Genomic DNA, 21,526 nt, shown 5'->3' with positions numbered 1-21,526 from the left:
GGTAAACCAACATCTCCATTACTTCTTGAATTCGACCCAAACTTCACCATTAATAACAATCCTTCAATTACAGTATTCCATAGTGGGAACTAAGGGAAACCCGAAGGTCAGACTCCCAAAAATCGACATCCAAAACTCCAAACTTCAGAAATTCACAATCGATAACAAACTTCTCCAATTTCCACCGAAAACACATTTACAAGTTTTACAACAAATATGTGATTTAATTGGCTAAAAATAGGAAGTAAAGCTCTGCCCTACTCGTCACCCACAGTGGCAGCGTGTGGGGCCTAACTCCACCTCCAGTCACCAAATTTCAGCAACACCATCTTCTCAACAAGCCCAACACTTTTCTCCACAACAACAAAAGTCAGAAAAAATATAGAATGGCTGGAAATCAAGCCCAACAGTAAAGTCTCAATTTGCTACAGTGAAGAAAAAACTCAAACCTTCAACTCTTCCTCCACGCTTTGATTTGCTGCAAAAGGCTTGGAAGGCTTCAAGTGCATGCCAAATTGCTTCTACTAGTACTAGTTTCGTCACCGGAGGTGGCCGGATTTGAGAGAAATCGGCGTTTACCTCTTTCTGCTACAGTAAACAGTTGGCCTTGGTTTGTAGTTTTCCGGCCAAATCGCGATGAGCTACCGCCGTAGGTGTGTCCAAGAGGAGGAGGCGAGTCGAACAAGCCTGGTGGCACGCTGTAAGGTGGCCGGACGGCGAAGAAACATTGGGGACCAGTGAACTGTCGAAGAGAGAGAGAGAGAGAGAGAGAGAGAGAGAGAGAGAGAGAGAGAGAGAGAGAGAGAGAGAGTTACCCGGGTAGTTCTGACCTACCACAGTAACTTTTCAAATATATACTAAATTATCATGAATAGTAACTTTAGTATTTCAATCATAACTTTCACATACAAACTCCAATTTAAACGTACCACATGTCCACGGACTCAGTTTAATGTCCTCTACAACTTCCATAAAGAAAATTTTCCCAAAAACTGATCTGGAAAAAAAAAAAAAAAAAAAGAGTCAACTTTTTGGCCCACTAAAAGTATCGAAACAAAGTAAAAAGTGAAAGTAATTGTCGTTTACCATCCAAATGACTAATTAACCGGTAAATTGAGATACAGGCCAAACCTTTGAAGGGTTCGATGATGAACTGCTTCTTGCCGGGCTGAGGGGGCTGGGCCTTTTTGCGGGACAGATTATAGGGTTGGGCACGGCGGCTGTCGTCATAGTTGTCCGAGTGGTGGTGGCGGTGTTGGGAGAGCCAAAGGGGTCCATATCGGCGCAGAGAGATTGAATCTGAAAGGTTTACTGTGACGGGTTCGCCCTTCCTTGTATGGTCGCCCTCTCGAACACCTGACTCTCTGATCTAATCTTGTTCAGGATAAGATAAGAGAACGATAGAGATGAGAGGTAATGACTGGGAATTTGGGCGAGGATGAAGATAAGAAGAGAAAGAAAGATATGAGAGAGCCATAGAGATATATGAATTACGGAGAGGGAAATTAGAATTTGAGCCGAAAATATTAGCGGGCAATTTTATGACATTCACGGCGCTCATCAAAGCAAGCCGTAAAAGATTAGTTTATAAATATGATACTTACGGCGCAAATTAAAAACACGTCGTAAAAGATCACAAAATGAAGTCTTTTACAGCTCACAAAAAAGCACGCCGTAAATATACTTACACATTTATGGCATACATGAAAAACAAGCCATAAAAGACAAAAAAGAGAAGTCTTTTACGGCGCACAAAAAAACACGCCGTAAATGACCATCTTTTACAGCGCACACGATATGCACGCCGTAATTTACGCGTCGTAAAAGACAAGTTTTCCGGTAGTGAGTAAAAGAGTAAGAATGTAAATTGTAGGCAATAAAGTGCCGGAAAGTATCTTACAAAAAGACAAATTGCAAGTATGTAAAGAATGGTAATGTAAATTGCAGAAAAGCTAGAAAAATGCCGGTAAAGAAAAAACAACATAATAATAAATCAGGTAAAGATTGATAGTTGTGTTGAAAAGTATTGAGATAAAAGTGTGTAATTGTATTGAGCGTTTGGTTAGGGACCTCTAACAATGATGTCTATGGTCCTTTTTATAGTAAATGATAATACTATTGATTAAAGAAAAAGACACAATCTCATTCTTCAATGTTGAGATTGATTATAAACAAAATAAATATTCAAACTGCTTTTAAGGGTAATTTGATTCAGTAACTGCTTTTAAGGGTATTTCGATTCAGTAATTGATGATTCCAGCAATAAAACTCCTTAATGCCCATTCAAGTTGATTTCTCCAAATTTGGTAACGGCCCTCTAAACACATTATCTTCTGCCATAAAGATGATAGCTAGCTAGTTTCATAGATCTTCAATATGTCGCGGTCATTCATTATGCCTTGTACTCATCTTTGATTTATCCTAATTTGGTAATGGCCCTCTGAACGCGTTATCTTCTGCCATAAAAAGTTGACAGCTAGATTTTCTAGATGTTCAATATGCCCCACGGTCATTTAAGCGCGTCATTACGCCTTGTGAGCCCGACCTACATGTCTACCACATGGGGCTTGTCAAATATAGGTTCAAACAGAGACTCCAAATTTTACGTCATGGCCTCATTCTTCTACTCAGGGAGTATGGTTGAACTAACAGAAAGATATGTTCAGTGAGAAATCATCTTTGTTAAATGTTAAATCAATTCCCTCGTGACCATCAAACTCATCAAGGCCCAAGAACATCTCAATCCCATGTTGTTTTGATTCAAAATCTTCTTCCATGATATCTTCAGCCATAACAACTGGTTTTTTTATAGTTACTTCTTTATTTTGATGTTCTAAAATATTGTCTTTTTCAGTCCTTTTGGTTACCCTGCTCAACCTCGAAGGGGCATTACAGATCTCTCGGATATCCTTGATACCCTTGGTGTAGCTTTGCTTCATATCTGGTATCTTTGATGTTGTTGATCCTAAGCTAAACACTAGTTTTCTCCTACGCTCTTGTTTGAGATCCATGCTGCCCCTATAACGCCTTAATATAATTGAATCAAGTGGAGTTCCAATAGTTGCTATGCTCTTCCGCGGTGACATGGAAAAACAGTTCCAAGTTGCTTCGGCACTCCAATCAATTTTTTGAGCAAATGGCCAAAAAAGAGGTTCATTTGTGTTCAACTCTTCAACCTCTACAGCTTTTGAAGCTTGATCTGATGGAAAACAATATCCTGGTTTTTCATTTTGTGCTTCAGTCGCTGTAGAAATACAAGAATTAGTGAACTCAGCCTCGTGATCCGACCTAGTCTTGTATGATGGAGAGTGAAAAGCATATTGAAGACAATATGACTCAACTTCTGTATCTGGAATCCATTTGTAATCATCCCCATCAAGATTCAACAAAGATACTTGATAACCTATTCTCTCCAAATCTAAAATCTGAGAGGAACTAGGTGTGCTGCTAAGAGGAGCTGAAGAGTTTCCACAACTTGTTGAGTCATCACACAACGACTCTCTTGGTTTTGCATCATTCATAGCTGAACTAAGTAGTCGACTCGCTACTTTTTCATCCATCAAATCTGTGTGTACATTCTTGTGTTCATCAAGTGAGAGATGAAAGGAACCAGACCATCTATACTCCCTGAAAAATGCAGAAGGTGATGAACAATCTGAAGACAACCACATCGACTCTTTATCACTAAAACTTCTCTCTTTACCCAACTGATTATCAATATGGTGTTCCTTCTCCGATGAATGGGAAAGTACGGCAGCAACAGACTTTTCCTTGTTGCTGCTTTTGCACATAGGATCATGTTTTTTGGTACTAGGTTCATTTTGATAAGCACCAATTGATCTTAGTCTGACACAATACTCATCTTCTCTCTGATCAATATTACTTGTCTTCATAATATCACTTCCATTGAATTTCATCTGTTATTGTTTCTGTATGTGAATTATCAATGTCATGTTAAGATGATATAATAAGGTAAGGAAAACCACAAACAAGGATGAAATAAAATGAGGGAATCTTCCAGCTAAGAAGCTCTACTAAGACCAGAAATTACAGAAGAATTTGGAACCGACCAACATGAATAGATCATCGAAAGAGAATAAAGGGATAATAGGTACCAACTAAGTAAGACTAATCATATAAAAAGAGTAATTGATTTTACATTTGGAGCATAACTTTTAATTAAAAAGTCCTAGGCACAATTCGGTACATCAAAAAATCAGAATGATCATAGACAAGACAAAAGGATTACAAGCACCAAAAGTAAAATGAATAGCCAGAAAGTCAGTAAAATGAAAAGAAATTATGGAAAAGACTAGCCAGAACATACAGCCGGTGAATGACATCAAATTAGAAACCACGGATGAACCAAGAAAATGAAAACAGAAAAAGAAAGAATTAATAGCTAGGTAAATAAAGCTTTACCTTTTGAATGATCAAGCCGAGAAATTTTGAAATCGAAAAGATGAGAATAATAATTGTTTACAAAATTTATAGGAAGTTATGTACTCAAATTGGAGTTGCCGCGTTAAAGCTGTTATGTGGAGCCTTCATTTGCAAGCCTTCCGTTAAGTATAGGCTTGCCAGTTTTTCTTTTCTTAATATGACTTGATTGAATTTTGAGCAACAACCTTAAGAATCCAGACAATAGCTCCCTAAATGCAATCAAGGCAACTGGTGAGATGCCTCATATCAGAGAATTAGTTGCCTCTACAACTCAGGGAGTATATACAATTGAAAATTGGGCAATGCTTCCATTTGTTCATTCCAACGGTTTGTCTTTGTTCCGTCAACTCATTCTCCAAAATGACATCCGTGTGATTGTCTCATTTCTCACGTATTCTTATTAGTCTGAAACTAACTACCAGGTCTGACACGCACTAGCTTTCGCAGATCCTATCACTGGGAATGGTGTTTAGGAAACGCGTACGTAAGTGTCCGTGTGATATACATTTCAAAATCTCAATAGCATACATGGTTCTGTTGAGATTTTGACATCTCGAAAAAGATCACATAAACATCAATCACCTCATGTTGGATTGGATTATGCCCTAAAAGTGTGCCAATTGGCATATGAAATGTTAATTCATTTTAGGAATAATATACTATATATTGAATTCTTAATACTAAAGGTAATTGCAAACATAAGAGCATCCTAAGAGAGGTTCAAGTCAATGGTCTAAATTGAGGGAATTAGTGATTTTGCACAGGAAATAGTGTACGGTTTAGAAAAAAAATAATGATACAAACCTACTACGTACCCCCTTTTTTTTCCTTTTTTTTGCTTTACCATTACTTTTATCATTGTAAATTACACTTGCCTATTTTCTGCCAATAAGATCCACATATCAAATGTGGAGTAGTAAATTATGACCGTCAACTAAATTGTGTTAAGTTGCTACAAAAAATGAAGTGACGGTGTTTGAGTGTTGTGAAGATTGGTTTTTTCTTTCTTGACAATAAATAGATGGCTATTCAACTTGATAACAATGCCAATCTTTCATTTTGGTCTATTTTTGGATATAGTGACGGTGTTAATTTCATAATGAAGGAACCCACGTACGTCTACCTGTCAAAAAAAAATAGTAAAAGTTTGCCGTCACATGTAACGGTAAAGAAACGACTCTTAAGAAAATGGCGGGACACCTTAAACCTAAAACCAACTGTTTTTGAAAGTCCCCAAATGCGAAAGGCCAGACTGTTCCCCAAATTAGTGTGTAATTAGTGCGTTTTGTGTTTCAATCTTTGGGGCTTTCTGGAATTGTGTCTTTCTCTCTTCCCATGGGGTGTTGAAGTTGAAGATTTTAATAGATCGAACCAATCAAACAACCTCTCTTCATTCCCATGGGAAGTTGCGTTTGTACACCTGCCAAAGCAGGTTTACTACACAAAAAACACAGAGATCAGGTGATCAAGCCTATACCCCAATGCGTTCATGACTCGCCTCAAAAGTCGTCGAACCACCGCGGGGGCTTCTCGGCCCCCATCTCGGTGCTGGACAAGACGGATGGAGAAAACATCCTTGACAAGTACAAGTTGGGCAAGGAGTTGGGGCGAGGGGAGTTTGGAATCACCCACCGATGCGTGGACCGGCAGACCGGCGAGACCTTCGCGTGCAAGGTGATATCAAAGAGCAAGTTGAAGACAGAGATTGACATTGAAGACGTGAGGAGGGAGGCCGAGATCATGAGGCTTTTGCCCAAGCACCCCAACATCGTCACCTTCAAGGAGGCTTATGAGGACAAGGATGCAGTTTATCTTGTCATGGAGCTCTGTGAGGGAGGCGAGCTTTTCGATAGGATCGTCACAAAAGGCCTCTACACGGAGCGCGCCGCCGCCCACGTTACCAAGACAATTCTCGAGGTTTGCAAGGTGAGATGATCCAGTTTCCATCTGTTTGTATTAATGTTGGTTATTGCATGCACTACAGAAAATACCTTAATTAGCTATTTGTCAATATTTACCACTACAAGGCTGGTTCATTAAGATTGGTGTTAAGCGGTTCCCACTCTTTGCAGGTATGCCACGAGCATGGAGTGATTCATCGAGACCTGAAACCCGAGAATTTCCTTTTTGCAGATAGTAGTGAAAATGCACAGTTAAAGGCAATTGATTTTGGTCTATCAGTAAATTATGAACCAGGTAACTTGAACATACTTCTTTGGCACCCTTTGATTGCTTTTCAGATTCCTTAATCTCATGTAGCTAATCTACTGTCTTGTCAAATTTCTGGTAGGTCAGAGATTCTACGAAATTGTTGGAAGTCCATATTACATGGCTCCAGAGGTATTACGACGTAATTATGGGCCTGAAGTTGATGTTTGGAGCGCAGGAGTTATCCTCTATATCCTACTTTGTGGAGTTCCTCCATTTTGGGCAGGTAAATTCTTCTTTCAGGTTTTTTGAGGTATATTTGGGTCTAGGTGGTATTATGCAGGGTTTATAGAAATGGTTTTGGACACGAATACAAAAAGCAAAAATCAATCTTGGATTTATTAGACTGTTGCTTCTCGATCATTTTTATGAACAATGACTATTGCTAGCTTCTCATAATTTGCACTCTAGATAGTGGCTTTATTCTAATATTAATGTTGGGTTTATAACTAGTCCAGAAACTGAAGAAGGGATTGCACAGGCTATTATTCGGGGTAACATTGATTTTCAGAAGGATACGTGGAAAAAGGTTTCTGAGGAAGCAAAATTACTAGTGAGGAGTATGCTTGACCCAAATCCTTACAACAGACTCACAGTTGAAGAAGTCCTTGGTATGTATATATCTTTACAGATCGATGCATGTGCAGAGACAGATATCATATATATGCAATCTAAAAATTAATTGTAGAGTACTAATTATCCTCTCGCACATATCCAATATGAAGATCATCCCTGGATACGAAATGCAAATCAAGTTCCGAATGTTCCTCTGGCAGAAAATGTCAGATTAAGGATCAAGCAGTTCACATTGATGAATAAATTTAAGAAGAAAGTTCTCAGAGTAAGTTTGCGGATATATATATCTCTCTCTCCCTCCCTCTGATTTTCCTTTTCCACATAAATGGTTCAGGCAAGAATTGTCATTGTTAATGCTCGGTCATTATTCATCGATCAATACAGGTGGTGGCAGACAACCTGCCAGATGAACAAATAGAAGGAATCAGACAGATATTTGATATGATGGACACCGATAACAATGGAGACTTGACATTTGAAGAGCTTAGGGATGGTCTTCTCAAGATTGGACACCAAGTCACTGATCCTGATGTGCAAATGTTAATTGATGCCGTGAGTTTCTATTTCTTGACACCTTTGTGCTTTTTCTTCTCCCACATTCCAATCAATTTATTAAATTCTACGATTCTGTAATTAAGAAAGTGATCGAATCTGAAATTTATTGCAAGAAACCTTATCTGAAGTTTAGCCATTTACAGTATAATCAATATAACCATCTTCAAAAAAAAAAATTTACATTGAAGATGTAAAATTAGCCACTCGGAGTACCTAATTAAAATGCATTTGTTAATATGCTTCATGACCTACAATGTCATCAAAATATATTTGTTGACAGCCTTTGCTACTCTGTACGTCTTTTGTTTACAGTAGCCAACAGCCACTTTTTTATAATCACTGTAGTACCCTATTTCAATCTAGTACATTGAAATCATATCTAACAATTTTCCTTCATATACCTAAAAGGCGGATGTCGATGGAAGTGGCACACTGAACTGTGAGGAGTTCGTTATTGTGTCTGTTCACTTGAAAAAAATAAGCAGCGACGAACTTCTCGCTCAAGCTTTTAGCTATTTTGACAAGAACAACAGCAACTATATTGAATTTGATGAGTTAAGAGAAGCATTGCTGGATGATAAACTTGGTCCTACTAATGAGCAGGTTATCCAAGACATCATATTCGATGTGGACTTGGACAAGGTAATTCTCAAACACAATTCACCAATTTCCCCTCCTATATGCTGTTCTGAGTACTATTATAGGCAGTTTATTTTTCGGATACAACTAGGATATTTTCGGATAAATTAAGTTGGTGTCCTAGTCTTATTAGGAGTTCTTCATTTCACTTACTTTCGGTGTAATAGGATGGGCGAATCGGTTATGAGGAGTTTAAAGCAATGATGAAAACCGGTATGGACTGGAAAATGGCTTCTCGTCAATATTCAAGAGCAATGCTAAATGTACTTAGCCGAAAGTTGTTAAAAGACAAGTCGATCCGAGTGAACTAAACCAGAATAGGAGCTGCTTTGAAATTTTTTTTTTTTGTCCCCAAAACGAAGACATTGTAAAATTTGAGGATCATTTGTCTCAAAATGCCATCTCTCCAGTTGTGTACAGTGAAATTTATGTTCTTGTGCAATTGAAATGGAAGATGATGTTGGGGAATGCAAGTATTGGTTGTTGTAATGAGATAAATTTGATTAGTTTTATTCTTTTTAGAGAAAATGATATTTGTATTGATTGCCTGGTATTTGGAAATGACACACCCATTTTTAACTCTAGACAGCATATCATTTCTTAGGCCATGGGGCAGCTGCCAGGATCAAATCCAGCAAACTATTCTCGCTAAGATGGTTCTCAGGGGAGAACAGAAACATAAAACCTAAAACTAAAATCTACTACAAACGATGATCACCAAGCCCCCAACAAATTTGGTATCCTCTGCCAGCAACGGGCCAATGAGACCTACTCAGATTGACAACAAACTATATTTTATGCTCGAAACATCAAGAAACTTGGATAAAAACAAACTTCCAATACTAAAAATGTAAAGCTTAAGGCTTAAAGGATTACTCAATCGCCAAAAGGAAACCAAGGAAATCCTCCAGTTCATATATAACCTACATGAAAAACGATGGTGGCAATACCGGCTCCTAGACTTGCAAGCAAACCTTTGAACAAAACGCACATTTGAATCACGCAAAACACTCGCACCTTATTGTTGATCCGGCGTAAGTCAAATTTCCACTACCAAGAATTTAACGCTATTTACACAACATATAGAGAAACAGCTTAGGCAGAAAGGACTGAATGCTAGGCAAAAAGCAACCTATTTCTTACCTACTTTCCCGGAGGATGGTTTTATCAGGTTTTATTGACCACACGATACATCAAAACCTATATATGCTGAAGAAAAACATAAGGTGACCAAACATCACTGCAAATGATAGTACACCAAGACCAAGATTTGCATTCAGAATTGAGTACTTTATCTATATTCATATATATATAAACTCAGTAGTCAATAGGAATCATAGGTGCCACAACACCCATATGTACAAGAATAACATGTTTCAATCAACGTACAAGAATACACAACAGGCTAGCATTTGTTTCTCCACAAAGTTTCTCGATTGCTATCCTCTATGTTCTCACACCAAAAGTTCCTCTTATTGTTCTCAGTCGAACCCAGTTTGCTACAATACAAGAGGCTAGCATACTCACTGGTAATCGTAGCACACTTGGCATGTGGTGGCAACTTGACATTGGCATAAATACAGTGGTTAATTTCTGCTGGAGCCACCCGCTCGACTAGTTTCCTTTCCTCTGCCACCTTTTCCTTTGCTGGTTCCATTTTTTGAGCTTGTTGCCAGACTGCCAGCTTGGTGACACCCCACATCTGATAGGTGATTCTCCAATGCCCTCACCAGATTCTCAAAGTAGGATTTAGTCACCCTGTCACAGTTATATTGAATCAACCAAGTTATATATCAACTAGCAGCTAGATGTGAAACATTCTAATTATAACTTAAATCAATTAACGACTCATTTTAAATCACCCATTTCTAGAACGTCAATTATCCCACACAATTGAGGACCCATTCTAGTCCCAAATATCCATCTAAAATTTTACAGATCACTTATTTTCTTAGATTCTTTGTCCTTGTAGGCTCTTACAGCCAAGGATATTCATCCTCATTTCAAGTTGAAGATGTAAAATTAGTTAGGTTTTTAAGATGTATCTTCCTTTCGCTGCTTATCTTTCCACTCAAAATACTGGAGGTTGTTCCTTACAACCACAAAACCCATTAATCCATTTCCTTTCTTTTATTATAGAAGACCTCCTTCTGAGGAAATGATCAATAGACTTTGTTTCTTTAAATATATATACAATATATAGGCCCGTTCAGAACAGACCTGCAGACCACAGTTAAAATGAAGGGGCCATCTCAAGGTGTTTATGGAAACACCTTGAGATGGCCCCTTCATTTTAACTGTGGTCTATATATATATATATATGGATTTCAGAGCGAGGTTACAGTTTAGAGTCACTTTTCGGTCTCATATCCACATCTCGACCGTTCAGTTTTTAGGTACTAATGTATAGATCATCTCTGCAAAATTTCAGCCAAATTGATGATCTTTAAGGTAACTAACTCGTTCAAACCAATGGACGAACTAAATCTGTCCACCCTGAACCGTACTAGCTTTAAGGCAGTTATCAATGCCTTAACGATTATCAATTTGACTGAAATTTTACAGAGATGATCTATACATTAATACCTAAAAACTGAACGGTCAAGGTGTGGATATGAGACCGAAAAGTGACTGTAAACCCTAACCTCGCTCTGAAATTTCAGAGCGAGGCATCTCAGAGCGAGGCATCGCTCTGGATAGGATCTGTATACACACACACACACAAACATAAAAACTTACGCAGTCAGCCCTGCTAGTTTCGTATGGAATTCAATGAATTCTCGTGATGGGCCATCGGCATTGAGGAATGGTAGTAGCTCCTTCTCTGCACATTGATGAAGCCTTTCCAGCCCAGACTCTGCCTCACCTAAAGAGAAAGCAGGAAGATTAAATTTCAGAAAATACATAATACATTTCCTAACAACTCCCTGCTAATATAAACAGAGTTAATACCAAGTAATACCTTGCAAGTACTCAAAAAACTGTTTCTTAGCATTCTCATGCTCAGTTAGGTAGTATCCATATGCATAAGTCCATTTCAGCACTCTCCTACATTCAACAATCTGCAAACATAGAAGACGAGCAAAATAAAATTAGCTTTCTACAACTTGAGATCAGATGCAAACTTTTCATTTTCTGGTGGACCATGGCAAAATTTCTTCCCCTCCGGACCACATCCAATGTTACATAAGGGTTTTTGTCATTATTGACGAGCAATTATATTAGCAAATGTTACTGACACTCAGAATGTTATCAACATGTTTGCAAATGGTCTAATTTTTCCATTTAAGCTGACCCAAGCATTTTAACATAAATTTCATTTGTACATTCGTTCTCTCTTATCCTTTTCTTCTTCTTCTTCTTCTTCTTTTTTTTAATTTTTAATTTTTTAATTTTTTTTAATAAAAAAATAGTTGTAGCCAAATTGACCCTCAAGTCAAAAATCCTAAAATTGAATTTATGCCAGCATTTTTAACAAAACAAATCTAACTTAATGCTGTAACTACTCCTACACGAAAATTAATACAATTTATACCAAACAGAAAAGTAATATTCTTCATGAGTCTAACAAAAATTATAGGAATTTACCTGTTGCCAGGCATCAGACAAGAACTTGAGCTGAGACTCAGGTTGACATTGTATCTCACTCAGCTTCTCCATCTAGTAAAGAACCAAGAAATCCATCAGGTAATTACAAATTTTTAGAATTCCAAGATAGCAGGGGATGTAATCACAAGCTCAATGAAAACAACGATCCTACCCAACATCTTCAAAGTTTCACACTTTTTTAACATTAAACACAAGCTTTAATCAAAATGTGAACCCCGAGATACCATTTCCAAGGACATTGCAACCAGCAATATCTTTTCAGTAGATTTTTGGGCGCTAACCCTCTCTTGTTTGCATTTTGCAAGAGGACCCTTGGCCCACTACTTCTCCCTCCAAAGATAGTCAACCATTAATTTTATAAGATTTTAGTTACTTTACATGACATTCTAAAGCCAGTTCATCCCTAGAGGCTGTTAGCAGTTCCCAAGTCGTCGGTTTAATGGCTCAGGACGCAGCAAAAAGGCTTTAACACTTCGGGGTTGCAGAATGTTAGAGGGCTTTTGGATTACCTGTGGGATCGAATTAGTTTTTGGTCTGCTTTTTGGACATCAATCACTGAGTTCAGACATTATTTCCTTTCAGCTCTATGGTTAGATTGGAAAGCTGCAGTAAGTTCACAGCTTTTCAATTATTCTTTGAAAGTGGACTTGTTGTCCATTAATGTATTTGCTCTGTTTTAAAAGAAAAAACTAAGTAGCTATTGAAAAGAAAAACAGAGAAGAAAAAGAAGAAGAAGACGAAGAAACAAAATTTTCAATGCAAATTTCCACAAGACCTTCTTGATCAGAATCGAGAAGTGGCCTGTTTTCAAACAACCCTTTATCCATCTTTACCAACAATTCAACCCTTGGGTTTTTGATTCACTCAATCAAGTATCATGATGAAGGGGCTATGAGCAGGAATTGCCAAACCTCAGTACTCGTGTATAATTTCTAAAAGTGCAAGGTCTAAAGTGAAAACAAATTAAACATCATGTTTCTGTAGTTAACCCTACATGAACTTTAAGTTTCCCTTACACCTACAACTAGAATCAGTACAACATTTGCATCATCATCATTAAATTGATCCATTGATTTTATCCTTGACATGTTTATATTAGCACCTCACCCGTTAAATTTTGATTACAATACTTCTGATATGCAATAATCTAAATATAGTTCCAACATCATCAATATGCTAGATATATGACTATTTAGTTACTCATGAATTGAAGATTGCACATGTACAAGCACATCCATGTATGTTGTGCAAGTGTGTGGACTGGTACAAGTATGTGTATGAATTCCTGTCTGCTTATGTACTTACATTGACAGTTTGCATTTGATGTAAATCAACAAGAGCTTTCTGCCTTGACTGCCAAATAACAACAACAGAACCAGTGAAGATTTAAATGTCATAGTTTTGATAATTTAATCAGTAAGACAAAAGAAAGAGACACAAACAAATCTTCAAAACAATTTGAGGAAGCTTCCAGCCTTTCCTCCTATGCAAGATATCCAAATTGAAGTCACAAAAACGGTGTAAACCCACCCCCTACCAGTTACTAACATCTTATGTAAGAATTGTAATCCTCTAAGGACTCAAGCTTCACTCACTTAAAACCCAGAGTGTATTGAGTAAAAAAAAAAAAAAGTGAAAGTGAAGAACCAAGTATTCCACCCAAAAATACTAATAATAATCTTTCTGAAAACTAGAATTTTTCCATGTTCATTACACATATAAAGACATACTAAAAATATGGCATGAACACCTAGCAGAGAGGAAATAGGAGAAACAAAATTGCGCATACCAATTGATTGCTTGCCCAACGTTCATAATAATGAGTGTATCTCTCCAAAGAATTCTTTGCCATTTCTCTTCTTCTCTCAGCCTCATCATACTACAAAGCAATATTCTATATTTAGAGAGGAAAAAAATGTATGAATAACTAAAGAGAAACTGTCAGATCCTTACAACTCCCTCTTGCTTAGCTGCCTCATAGCGATTACAAGCATAGAAACCGCCGGTCCTCTCACCATGGTCTGACCATGCACCAAGGCATAGCCTGCATTTACATGTGATTTTTGCACCAGATAGATGTGCATCAAACAATATGTCTGTTATATCGAGCAATCAATAATACATTGCTATTCTTTAGTTCAATATTGCACCCTTCATTATAATGATATATTACAAAACCACCATCAATTTTCATGACAGAATATGGAAGAGGCAAAAACAGAAATAACATACCAGCAAAATTCAAATTTACAAGCTGGTGAGCATGTCATGTGCATACACCCTTGGTTTTTTTCAATCGGTCGCTTGCACTTTGGACATGGCTTGGAATTGGCTAATATCCTGAGTATCGTCAATACATTAAATACATTAAATTACAATTCACTAAACTGTCATAACAGTTTATTATCAAGACTATAATTTGATGTTTTTCATTTTCTCTTTCTTCTTTTTTCCCTACATTATTGATATCATTATCACAGTATCCCATATTCAATTTATCAAAATAATTGATGAATAGTTTCATATGTTTCAAAAATACTTCAACATAAATATTAATAGCAACAATAATTATAATACTGAAAAACCTGACTTTAGGCATCCTAATCACACACCAATTCACTTTAACTTGTTCCCCATCACCAATACTTCCAAAAGACACCCCAAACACATCTCCCACATTTCACAAATGCATTAAAATCTTGAAATGAAAATTCAATGCAGACCTAAAATATTACTTTCTGACGATCTACAACTTAGAAAAAGACCTCCACTAAGTTGAGTACATATGATGACAAAGCATGCAGCTGAGGCATACACGGAGAAAAAAATGGGCTGACTGGAACAGCATGATCCTAAATTCAACCAAAATAAATTACATCCTGTGTGATCTCCAACTCTCAACACAAAGATACTAATGGATTGGTCTTCAGGAAGTATTTGTTTGGTAAATCACAAGACAAAGACCATGCTTTGTCCCTTCCAAAAGTTCTGGCCATGCAAAGCACATAAACTGTGACATGCTTCAGAATAAAAATAATATATATACACACCAGATGCTTATTAGGGGTCTGTTATGTGTCAAAACGCAGAAGAAAGTGCTGATAATGTTTTGATCCATTGTGAAGTTGCTCAACACATGTCAGTCTAATGTACTTGGTGAAGCCAAAATGGTTTGGGTTCCAAAAGGATGCTCTATCATTGTGAAGTTGCTCAAAAGTCTAATCTACTTGGTGAAGCTAAAATGGTCTGGGACTCTCCAGAAGGATGCTATTCTCTTCTCAGCACAAGGTTAAGGGGGTCTTGGACGAGGAGGAGGAGGACGTTGGGGGGGTTCTGTGGAACCGTGGAATCACAGGATTTTCCGTGTTATATAAAATATTTTTTTGGATAAGAAATTAAGAATAACAGATTGTGTAGGAGCACAGAGAGGAAGGAGTGAAGGACTTGTACGAAAAGATTGTGTTATTTTTTTAGTTAATATAGGAAAAGATTGTTTGTTGGTCCTCTTTCTGGGCTTCAGTTTCAGTATCTTTTTGGGGTGTGCGTTTGTCTGCCATTTGAGAACTGATAGGCAGCAATCGGATAGTTGATCTCTAGCATTTTTATTTTGAAGTGTGTTCTAATGTTTTTGTAAAGTTCTCTATCATTGTCCCGAGACTGGTCTGCCTAAGATTGCTCTTAAAAGTTTCTTTCTTCTCAAAAAAAAAACAAAACAAAAAAAAAGGGACAAAGACCATCGAGGACTATTTTCTTTTGGCCTGAGGTCATAATAATAGACATGAGAAATCCAGTAAGCACTCACTGATGCTGGACATCGAAAGTAACCAACCTGATTGGTGTCTAAGTTTTAAATATTTAATAGTCTTCACAAACTTTAGATGCTGGACAAACAAGAACCAAACGCATGTACCCTATTACCGTGGAAAAACTATTCAAAATTTCACAAAGTACAACCACTGAGCTGGTTAACAATTAAGCCAGACAAAACAATTCGTGTTTCACTTACATACAGTTAAATCAAACAAACCCAAATTCCTCAACCCTGAAAGGATATTATAGATATTAAAAAGAGGGGGACAGTGTGAGAGACGTCCATCATTAATATTTTATAGCCTTTCAAAAGTTTTCGGCACAAGGTCAACAACCTTTGTTTAGGGCAACTCCAACAATAAGTTCTATTTGGGGGTGCTATTCTCATTTTAGCACCCCCTTGTTGCACTATTCATATAGGACTCACTTCTCATCTCTAACAATGAGGTGCTATTTTCACTATTCTTGATTAAAATATAATATGAGTATAATGCTTATGAATATTATATTAAAAAATTTAACTACTGTTTCAACTTGTAGATTTTTTTCTACAATTTTCTGGTAATTTTTTTTTTAATAAAACTGGAATTAATAACCCTCTATTTAATAGGAGCCGTTGATCAATTATTTTCCCTCAAATCTGAGCCCTCAGATTCAAAATAGATCCATTTGAGTAATAAAAAAAACCCCACATTGGAACCGTCCATATTCAAAATGGACTGATCACAGCCATTCATTTCATGACTGTTGGGGGTTCCAACGGTTGGTAGAGGACACAAACAGATTGCGGGGCCCACTAAAGCAGACCAGAATTCAAAGCTTTTTCTCTCTCCAGCACACTGTAGCGCGTGTGCTTCCTCCCCTCTTCAAATCCAAGCGTGTTTTCTACATTTCCTCTCCCCAGTGCGTCTCACTCTTGGTTGGGCTGGATCAGCCGAATCTGTGGTCCCGGCCCACTGTAGCTGGGTCTTGGTTCAGAAAAAGTCTCAAATTTGAGACCTGAGATAGCATCAAGTCTTATATTTCTGGGTTTGAGACCCTCTAAAACGGGCTATTGGAGACTCTCTAAGTCTCATAATGGGAAGAAAACTGGTATGGCACCTAATTGTTGGAGTCGCCCTTACCCTATGAATGATGAAAGTGTGCACTTAAAAATATAAGAAATTATCATCAAATCCCATTGCTGATCAAAACCAGTGGCAGTCATCAACAAAGCATACCACAAGGAATGAAAGTGAAGATCAGAGAGACTCCCAAGGAGAAGAAGAACAATCTCCCCTATCTAAGATATGCACAAGCAGTGAACCAATGAATATTTGAACATTTAGAGCTTAGTACAGACAAGCCAATGCCAACCAAAAGTTGCTTAATAGATTGCTTTATTGCAGCACAGAGCTGACGATATCCATAAGAAGAATCAGAAATATATCAAAAGAGAAATCCATGCAAGTATAACCACAAGATAGAATTTGAGATGGTAATAGAAAATACCAGTTCATGTTTTCAGACTCAGCACTGTTCTTCAAGATCCATAACCTTACAGTGTTACAGTCCACAGGACGATGGGTTTCCTCCGTACACTGCAGACCCAAAACCAGCTGACACATCCAGTCTACTTAAATTTTTGCAAAGGTATAAATATCAAAATAAACTTACATTCCAGCAGAAGTCGTATGAACAGAGGCAAGAAACATCATAATTTTCATTATCTCCAACATAATTAACTGCATGCTCACAACCCGGAGCTGGACACCACTTGGTCTACAAAAAAAGAAGCCAAATTCAAATAATAGGTGAGAAAGATAGTAAAGACAAAGGAAAAGAAACTGAATATACCATCATACCATCGCAGTGTTAGAATAATCATAATTCAAGTAATATGCTTTGAGTTGGAGAAACAAGAAAGGAATAACAGCAGCGACTGAGCACATGCGCAAGCATACACAATCATTCAAAGGCATGGAGAAAGTGAAAGGATACAAAATAATAATAATAATAATAATAGTAATAATAATGATGAGAAATTTTGAAAGGTTAATGACGTAAACATCAAATTTTTGCTGACGGAGAGGTGAATGACATAATGAACGACTCACATGTTGAGATAATTTTTTTTAAGGAAAATTTGATGGGTTTTAAAAAATCTCACAATATGCCACACGTTTTGCATCTTGCAATATTTCATAATCCAAAAAATAAAAAAAATAAAATAAAGGCAGGAGGTATACTGACGCATTCCTCAGTTCAAGGGTAATGCCAATGAACCATTAAGATTAAGAGATTAAAACAACCCTGATAAATGACTCATATGTTGGGGGGTTTTCTATTAAAGAGATTTGATGGGTTTTGAAAAATCTGCCGGTACCACATTTGCAATCTTGCAATATTTCAGAATCCATATTAACCAGAAAATAAAAATAAAACAAAAAAGGTCCAGTGTGTAAATTGGCAGACCCTCAGTTCTGAGCGAAGGGAGCAACATCGCTAAATTAAGGAAGTTAAACTTGCAAATTTTTAACATGTTTCCACCTGAGCTAGAGGTCAGAATGATGTATATGCTAATAATTAAACTTATTTCAACCATTGCATAAGAAAAGGATCCAACTTTACCATGCAACAGGTTTTAATCTCTGTTCTTGTCCATAATTAGAAAATAAAATATTTTTAAAATTTAAATGCACTGAAAGTCAAACTACAAAGCATACCAGCTCTGTATCATCCTTCAAAACGAAAGTAAGAGTTTATGCAGATATTGACAGCAGAAACCTAATTGGACCCCTGAATAACAAATTCCTCAGACTAGACAATTAGGACCATTCTCTTTTCCTTATTTGACCACCTGAGCACACTCATTTAAGTATTTAACTGTACCATTAAAGTGGACAAAAGTGAAAGTAAACTGATCAACAGCCAAGATGTAAGGTTTGGAACATTTAACAAGAAATACGAGGGGAAAACAGAAAAGAAAAACAAACAAAAAAGATGCAAAACTGATGAGATTTCAAAGAAAATGTAAAAATACTGGCAACACTGGTAATGTGAAGTTCAAAAGAATTAATGGCCGAATAAAGATCCATTGGTTATTATAAATTTTCACATATACCTTCTTGTTGTCTTCAACAAAAGACCTAAGCAGGTACTTAGAGTACTTGCACCTATCATCATCACAGGCAAATATATTAATCATATCTTGACCAACAGCGGCACCACAAGATGGATCAGGACATCTCAGCATCAAACATCCAGGACCATCGTTGATGGATGTTCTAATGTAGCCTACCAGAATACAGCATAAGCAGAGCGCAATCAGTGTATTCCAAACATAAACATGTGTGGCGATTGTAAATAAGAAAAATAACAGAAGTAAAGCAACTGAAAATAGCAGGAAATACACAACTATGTCAAAGCACAGATTCGTTCTGATCAGACCACTATGGATTCGAAAAATAACAACTAAAATAACAGTGAAAATCTAATTATATAGGTGTTCATTTAATTAGAGTTATTTGTTTATAAGTGCAAGTTCTGCAACTGAACAACTAAAGAGAGCTGAAATGTCAGAAGGCCTTGTAATTTCTAGGTTACGGTCTTCATAATCAAAACAAGCGCTGAAGATGAAATATTAGTTATTTAGAAACTAGATCTGAAAAGTAGCGTATAAAACAAACCTTCCCAACATTCAAAACAGAAAGGATGACCACAATCTGCTGATTTTAGCCTACTACGTGGAAAGGCTTCAAAACAGATCCCACACATCAGCTGCACAACAAAACATACAGTATTAAAAAAGCATAGAACGGAGGAAGAAACCAGTAACTATCCAAACAAAAACTTAAGCTCTTCTAGTGTCTAAGCTTACTTCTCTTGGCTTCGCAAACTGAACAACTGTCCCAGGTAACAAGCCTACAGTTTTCCGGACTTTCTCTTCATCTGCAAACCATGCTTCATGCACTTCACTAACATTCCTGCCATACCAACCTTTTTCAGATCACTCACATAAAAAGAGCAATGGAAACAAACAGCCCTACAAGATTCAGAAACACCTTTTTGTTTCTTTTCAACCAAAAAGTGTGATAAATATCCCTCTCCCCTAATTGAAAAGAATGGTACCAATTGGCTACAACGGCCAGTGGCAATGATTCACACGTTACCATACTCAGATTTTAGAAAACATAAAGTTCTATATGACAGAAACCCACAGTTCCACAAATAATGAGATCAGAAAAAATTAAAAATTAAAAAAAAAAAAAAAAACCTGAAAAATGAATCAGTTTGAAAAGAGAGAATGTAAACAACTGAAGTACAGAAACAAGTAAAAATAATAATGATAGTACCAATTATAGTAGCGGAGCAAAATGGTTGAAGCAGCTCTTGATATGGACAGCACAGAAGATACACTTGTAATATCATCTTCCTGGCGTTCCTTTATATCTAACTCCTTCAAGACGATGTAATTATTCTGGAAAAGAAACAAAACGGACAAATTTATTGTTTTGATAAACAAAATCAATGAGAAAAATTAAGGTAGTTTTATTCCAAAGTTACAGGGCATCCTATGCAAATCAAAGCTCAGCAAACGCATCCTTCCAATCAAGAATAACAAGAATCCCAACCCACGTAAATCTTGTTATTTCTTTTCATCCATGGTGAATGATATGACACAGAGAATGGCTAATACATTACACTTGGGTTAACAATCCTCAACCTAAACTCTAAAGAGGCTCAGCCAATACTTGAATGCTATTAGAGCTAGCGTAGAAGAAGTATATGATATGATGAATCCCCATGAAGCAGAGACAAGGCCACTGTCATCACCAACCTAACATTCTCCAGAAATCTTAAAAAAAAAAAAAAAAGAAAGAAAGAGCACCATTCCCCAAGCCCAACAACAATCAAAGCGAAATTCCCGAAAAGGAGACCCTTGACCACAGAAACATGAGTTTGATTGGGATTTTGAGCAAGTGCAAGAAACACATTTCTGGGTTATTCTAGGAAAGCGATCAAGAGAGAGAAATGAAGCCCAGCCCAGTAGAGCAGAAGCCATGATGATGTTGATGGTGATCGGTGAATTGAATAAGGGAAAATGGAAGAGTTGGGTCGCAGTACCTCAGGGCGACGAGCCTGGATCATGTTGATTCCGTCTTCATCTTCCTCGATGACGTAATCATCGACGTCGTCGTCGTCGGTATTGTAGTCGGAGGCGACTTCGTTCTCGTCGCTGTAGAAGCCCTCCTCGTCGGATTCAACGTCGTTGGCGTCGTGCATATCTTCCGAGGACGATAATATGGCGTCGGAATCCATCTGCCCAAACCCAACCGACCTTAAGAGATACAGAGAGAGAGAGATTGCAGAAAGGAATGAGTGAGAGTGAGAATGAGAGATTTAGGAAAGTGTGAACTGAAAGTCGCGACCCTGTTTGTGTTTGTGTTTGTGCTTGTGTGTTGAGAACTGAGAAGAAAAACAGAAACGGATTGGAAATCATGACTGTACAAGTAATACAGTGAAAGACGTGGCACCAACAGAGCACAACACTTCTTTTTCTTTTTTCTTTTTTCTTTTTTCTTTGTGAGAATTTAGCAAAACACACTGTAATTACTCTAAAGATCATTATTAATTAAATTAAAAACACTTCTTTCTTTTTTTGAAGTGAAAAACACTTCTTTCTAAAATGGGTAGAATTTTAAGC

At 37.2% G+C, this 21,526-nt stretch overlaps 3 protein-coding genes across 3 annotated transcripts; 1 reads left to right on the top strand and 2 right to left on the bottom strand.

Annotated features, from left to right (window-relative positions):
* Nucleotides 1-2,645: 2,645 nt before the first annotated feature.
* LOC112199074 lies at nucleotides 2,646-3,917 on the bottom strand. The gene has a single exon (XM_024340134.1). The coding sequence runs from the start codon at nucleotides 3,915-3,917 to the stop codon at nucleotides 2,646-2,648; it is 1,272 nt and encodes a 423-aa protein (XP_024195902.1).
* Nucleotides 3,918-5,685: 1,768 nt separating this feature from the next.
* On the top strand, nucleotides 5,686-8,949 carry LOC112201171 (calcium-dependent protein kinase 24). The gene is made up of 8 exons (XM_024342203.2): nucleotides 5,686-6,369; nucleotides 6,516-6,639; nucleotides 6,734-6,877; nucleotides 7,110-7,262; nucleotides 7,377-7,492; nucleotides 7,612-7,779; nucleotides 8,191-8,424; nucleotides 8,589-8,949. Exons 1-8 carry the CDS (start codon nucleotides 5,842-5,844, stop codon nucleotides 8,730-8,732), a joined length of 1,611 nt encoding a protein of 536 aa, XP_024197971.1. The 5' UTR covers nucleotides 5,686-5,841; the 3' UTR covers nucleotides 8,733-8,949.
* A 741-nt stretch (nucleotides 8,950-9,690) lies between these two features.
* Nucleotides 9,691-21,289, bottom strand: LOC112197734 (probable E3 ubiquitin-protein ligase ARI7). The gene is made up of 15 exons (XM_024338543.2): nucleotides 20,947-21,289; nucleotides 20,175-20,299; nucleotides 19,700-19,805; nucleotides 19,509-19,599; nucleotides 18,944-19,116; nucleotides 17,497-17,601; nucleotides 17,332-17,420; nucleotides 14,263-14,370; nucleotides 13,984-14,074; nucleotides 13,820-13,909; nucleotides 13,336-13,383; nucleotides 12,010-12,081; nucleotides 11,384-11,483; nucleotides 11,161-11,287; nucleotides 9,691-10,179 (listed from the first exon to the last, which is right to left on the bottom strand). Exons 1-15 carry the CDS (start codon nucleotides 21,139-21,141, stop codon nucleotides 10,008-10,010), a joined length of 1,692 nt encoding a protein of 563 aa, XP_024194311.1. The 5' UTR covers nucleotides 21,142-21,289; the 3' UTR covers nucleotides 9,691-10,007.
* Between the last annotated feature and the right edge of the window lie 237 nt (nucleotides 21,290-21,526).

Source organism: Rosa chinensis, chromosome 4 (genome assembly GCF_002994745.2).
Source record: "Rosa chinensis cultivar Old Blush chromosome 4, RchiOBHm-V2, whole genome shotgun sequence".
Taxonomy (NCBI): Eukaryota; Viridiplantae; Streptophyta; class Magnoliopsida; order Rosales; family Rosaceae; genus Rosa; species Rosa chinensis.
The sequence above is the reverse complement of the archived record's forward strand: the minus strand, read 5'-3'. Positions and strand labels throughout refer to the sequence as shown.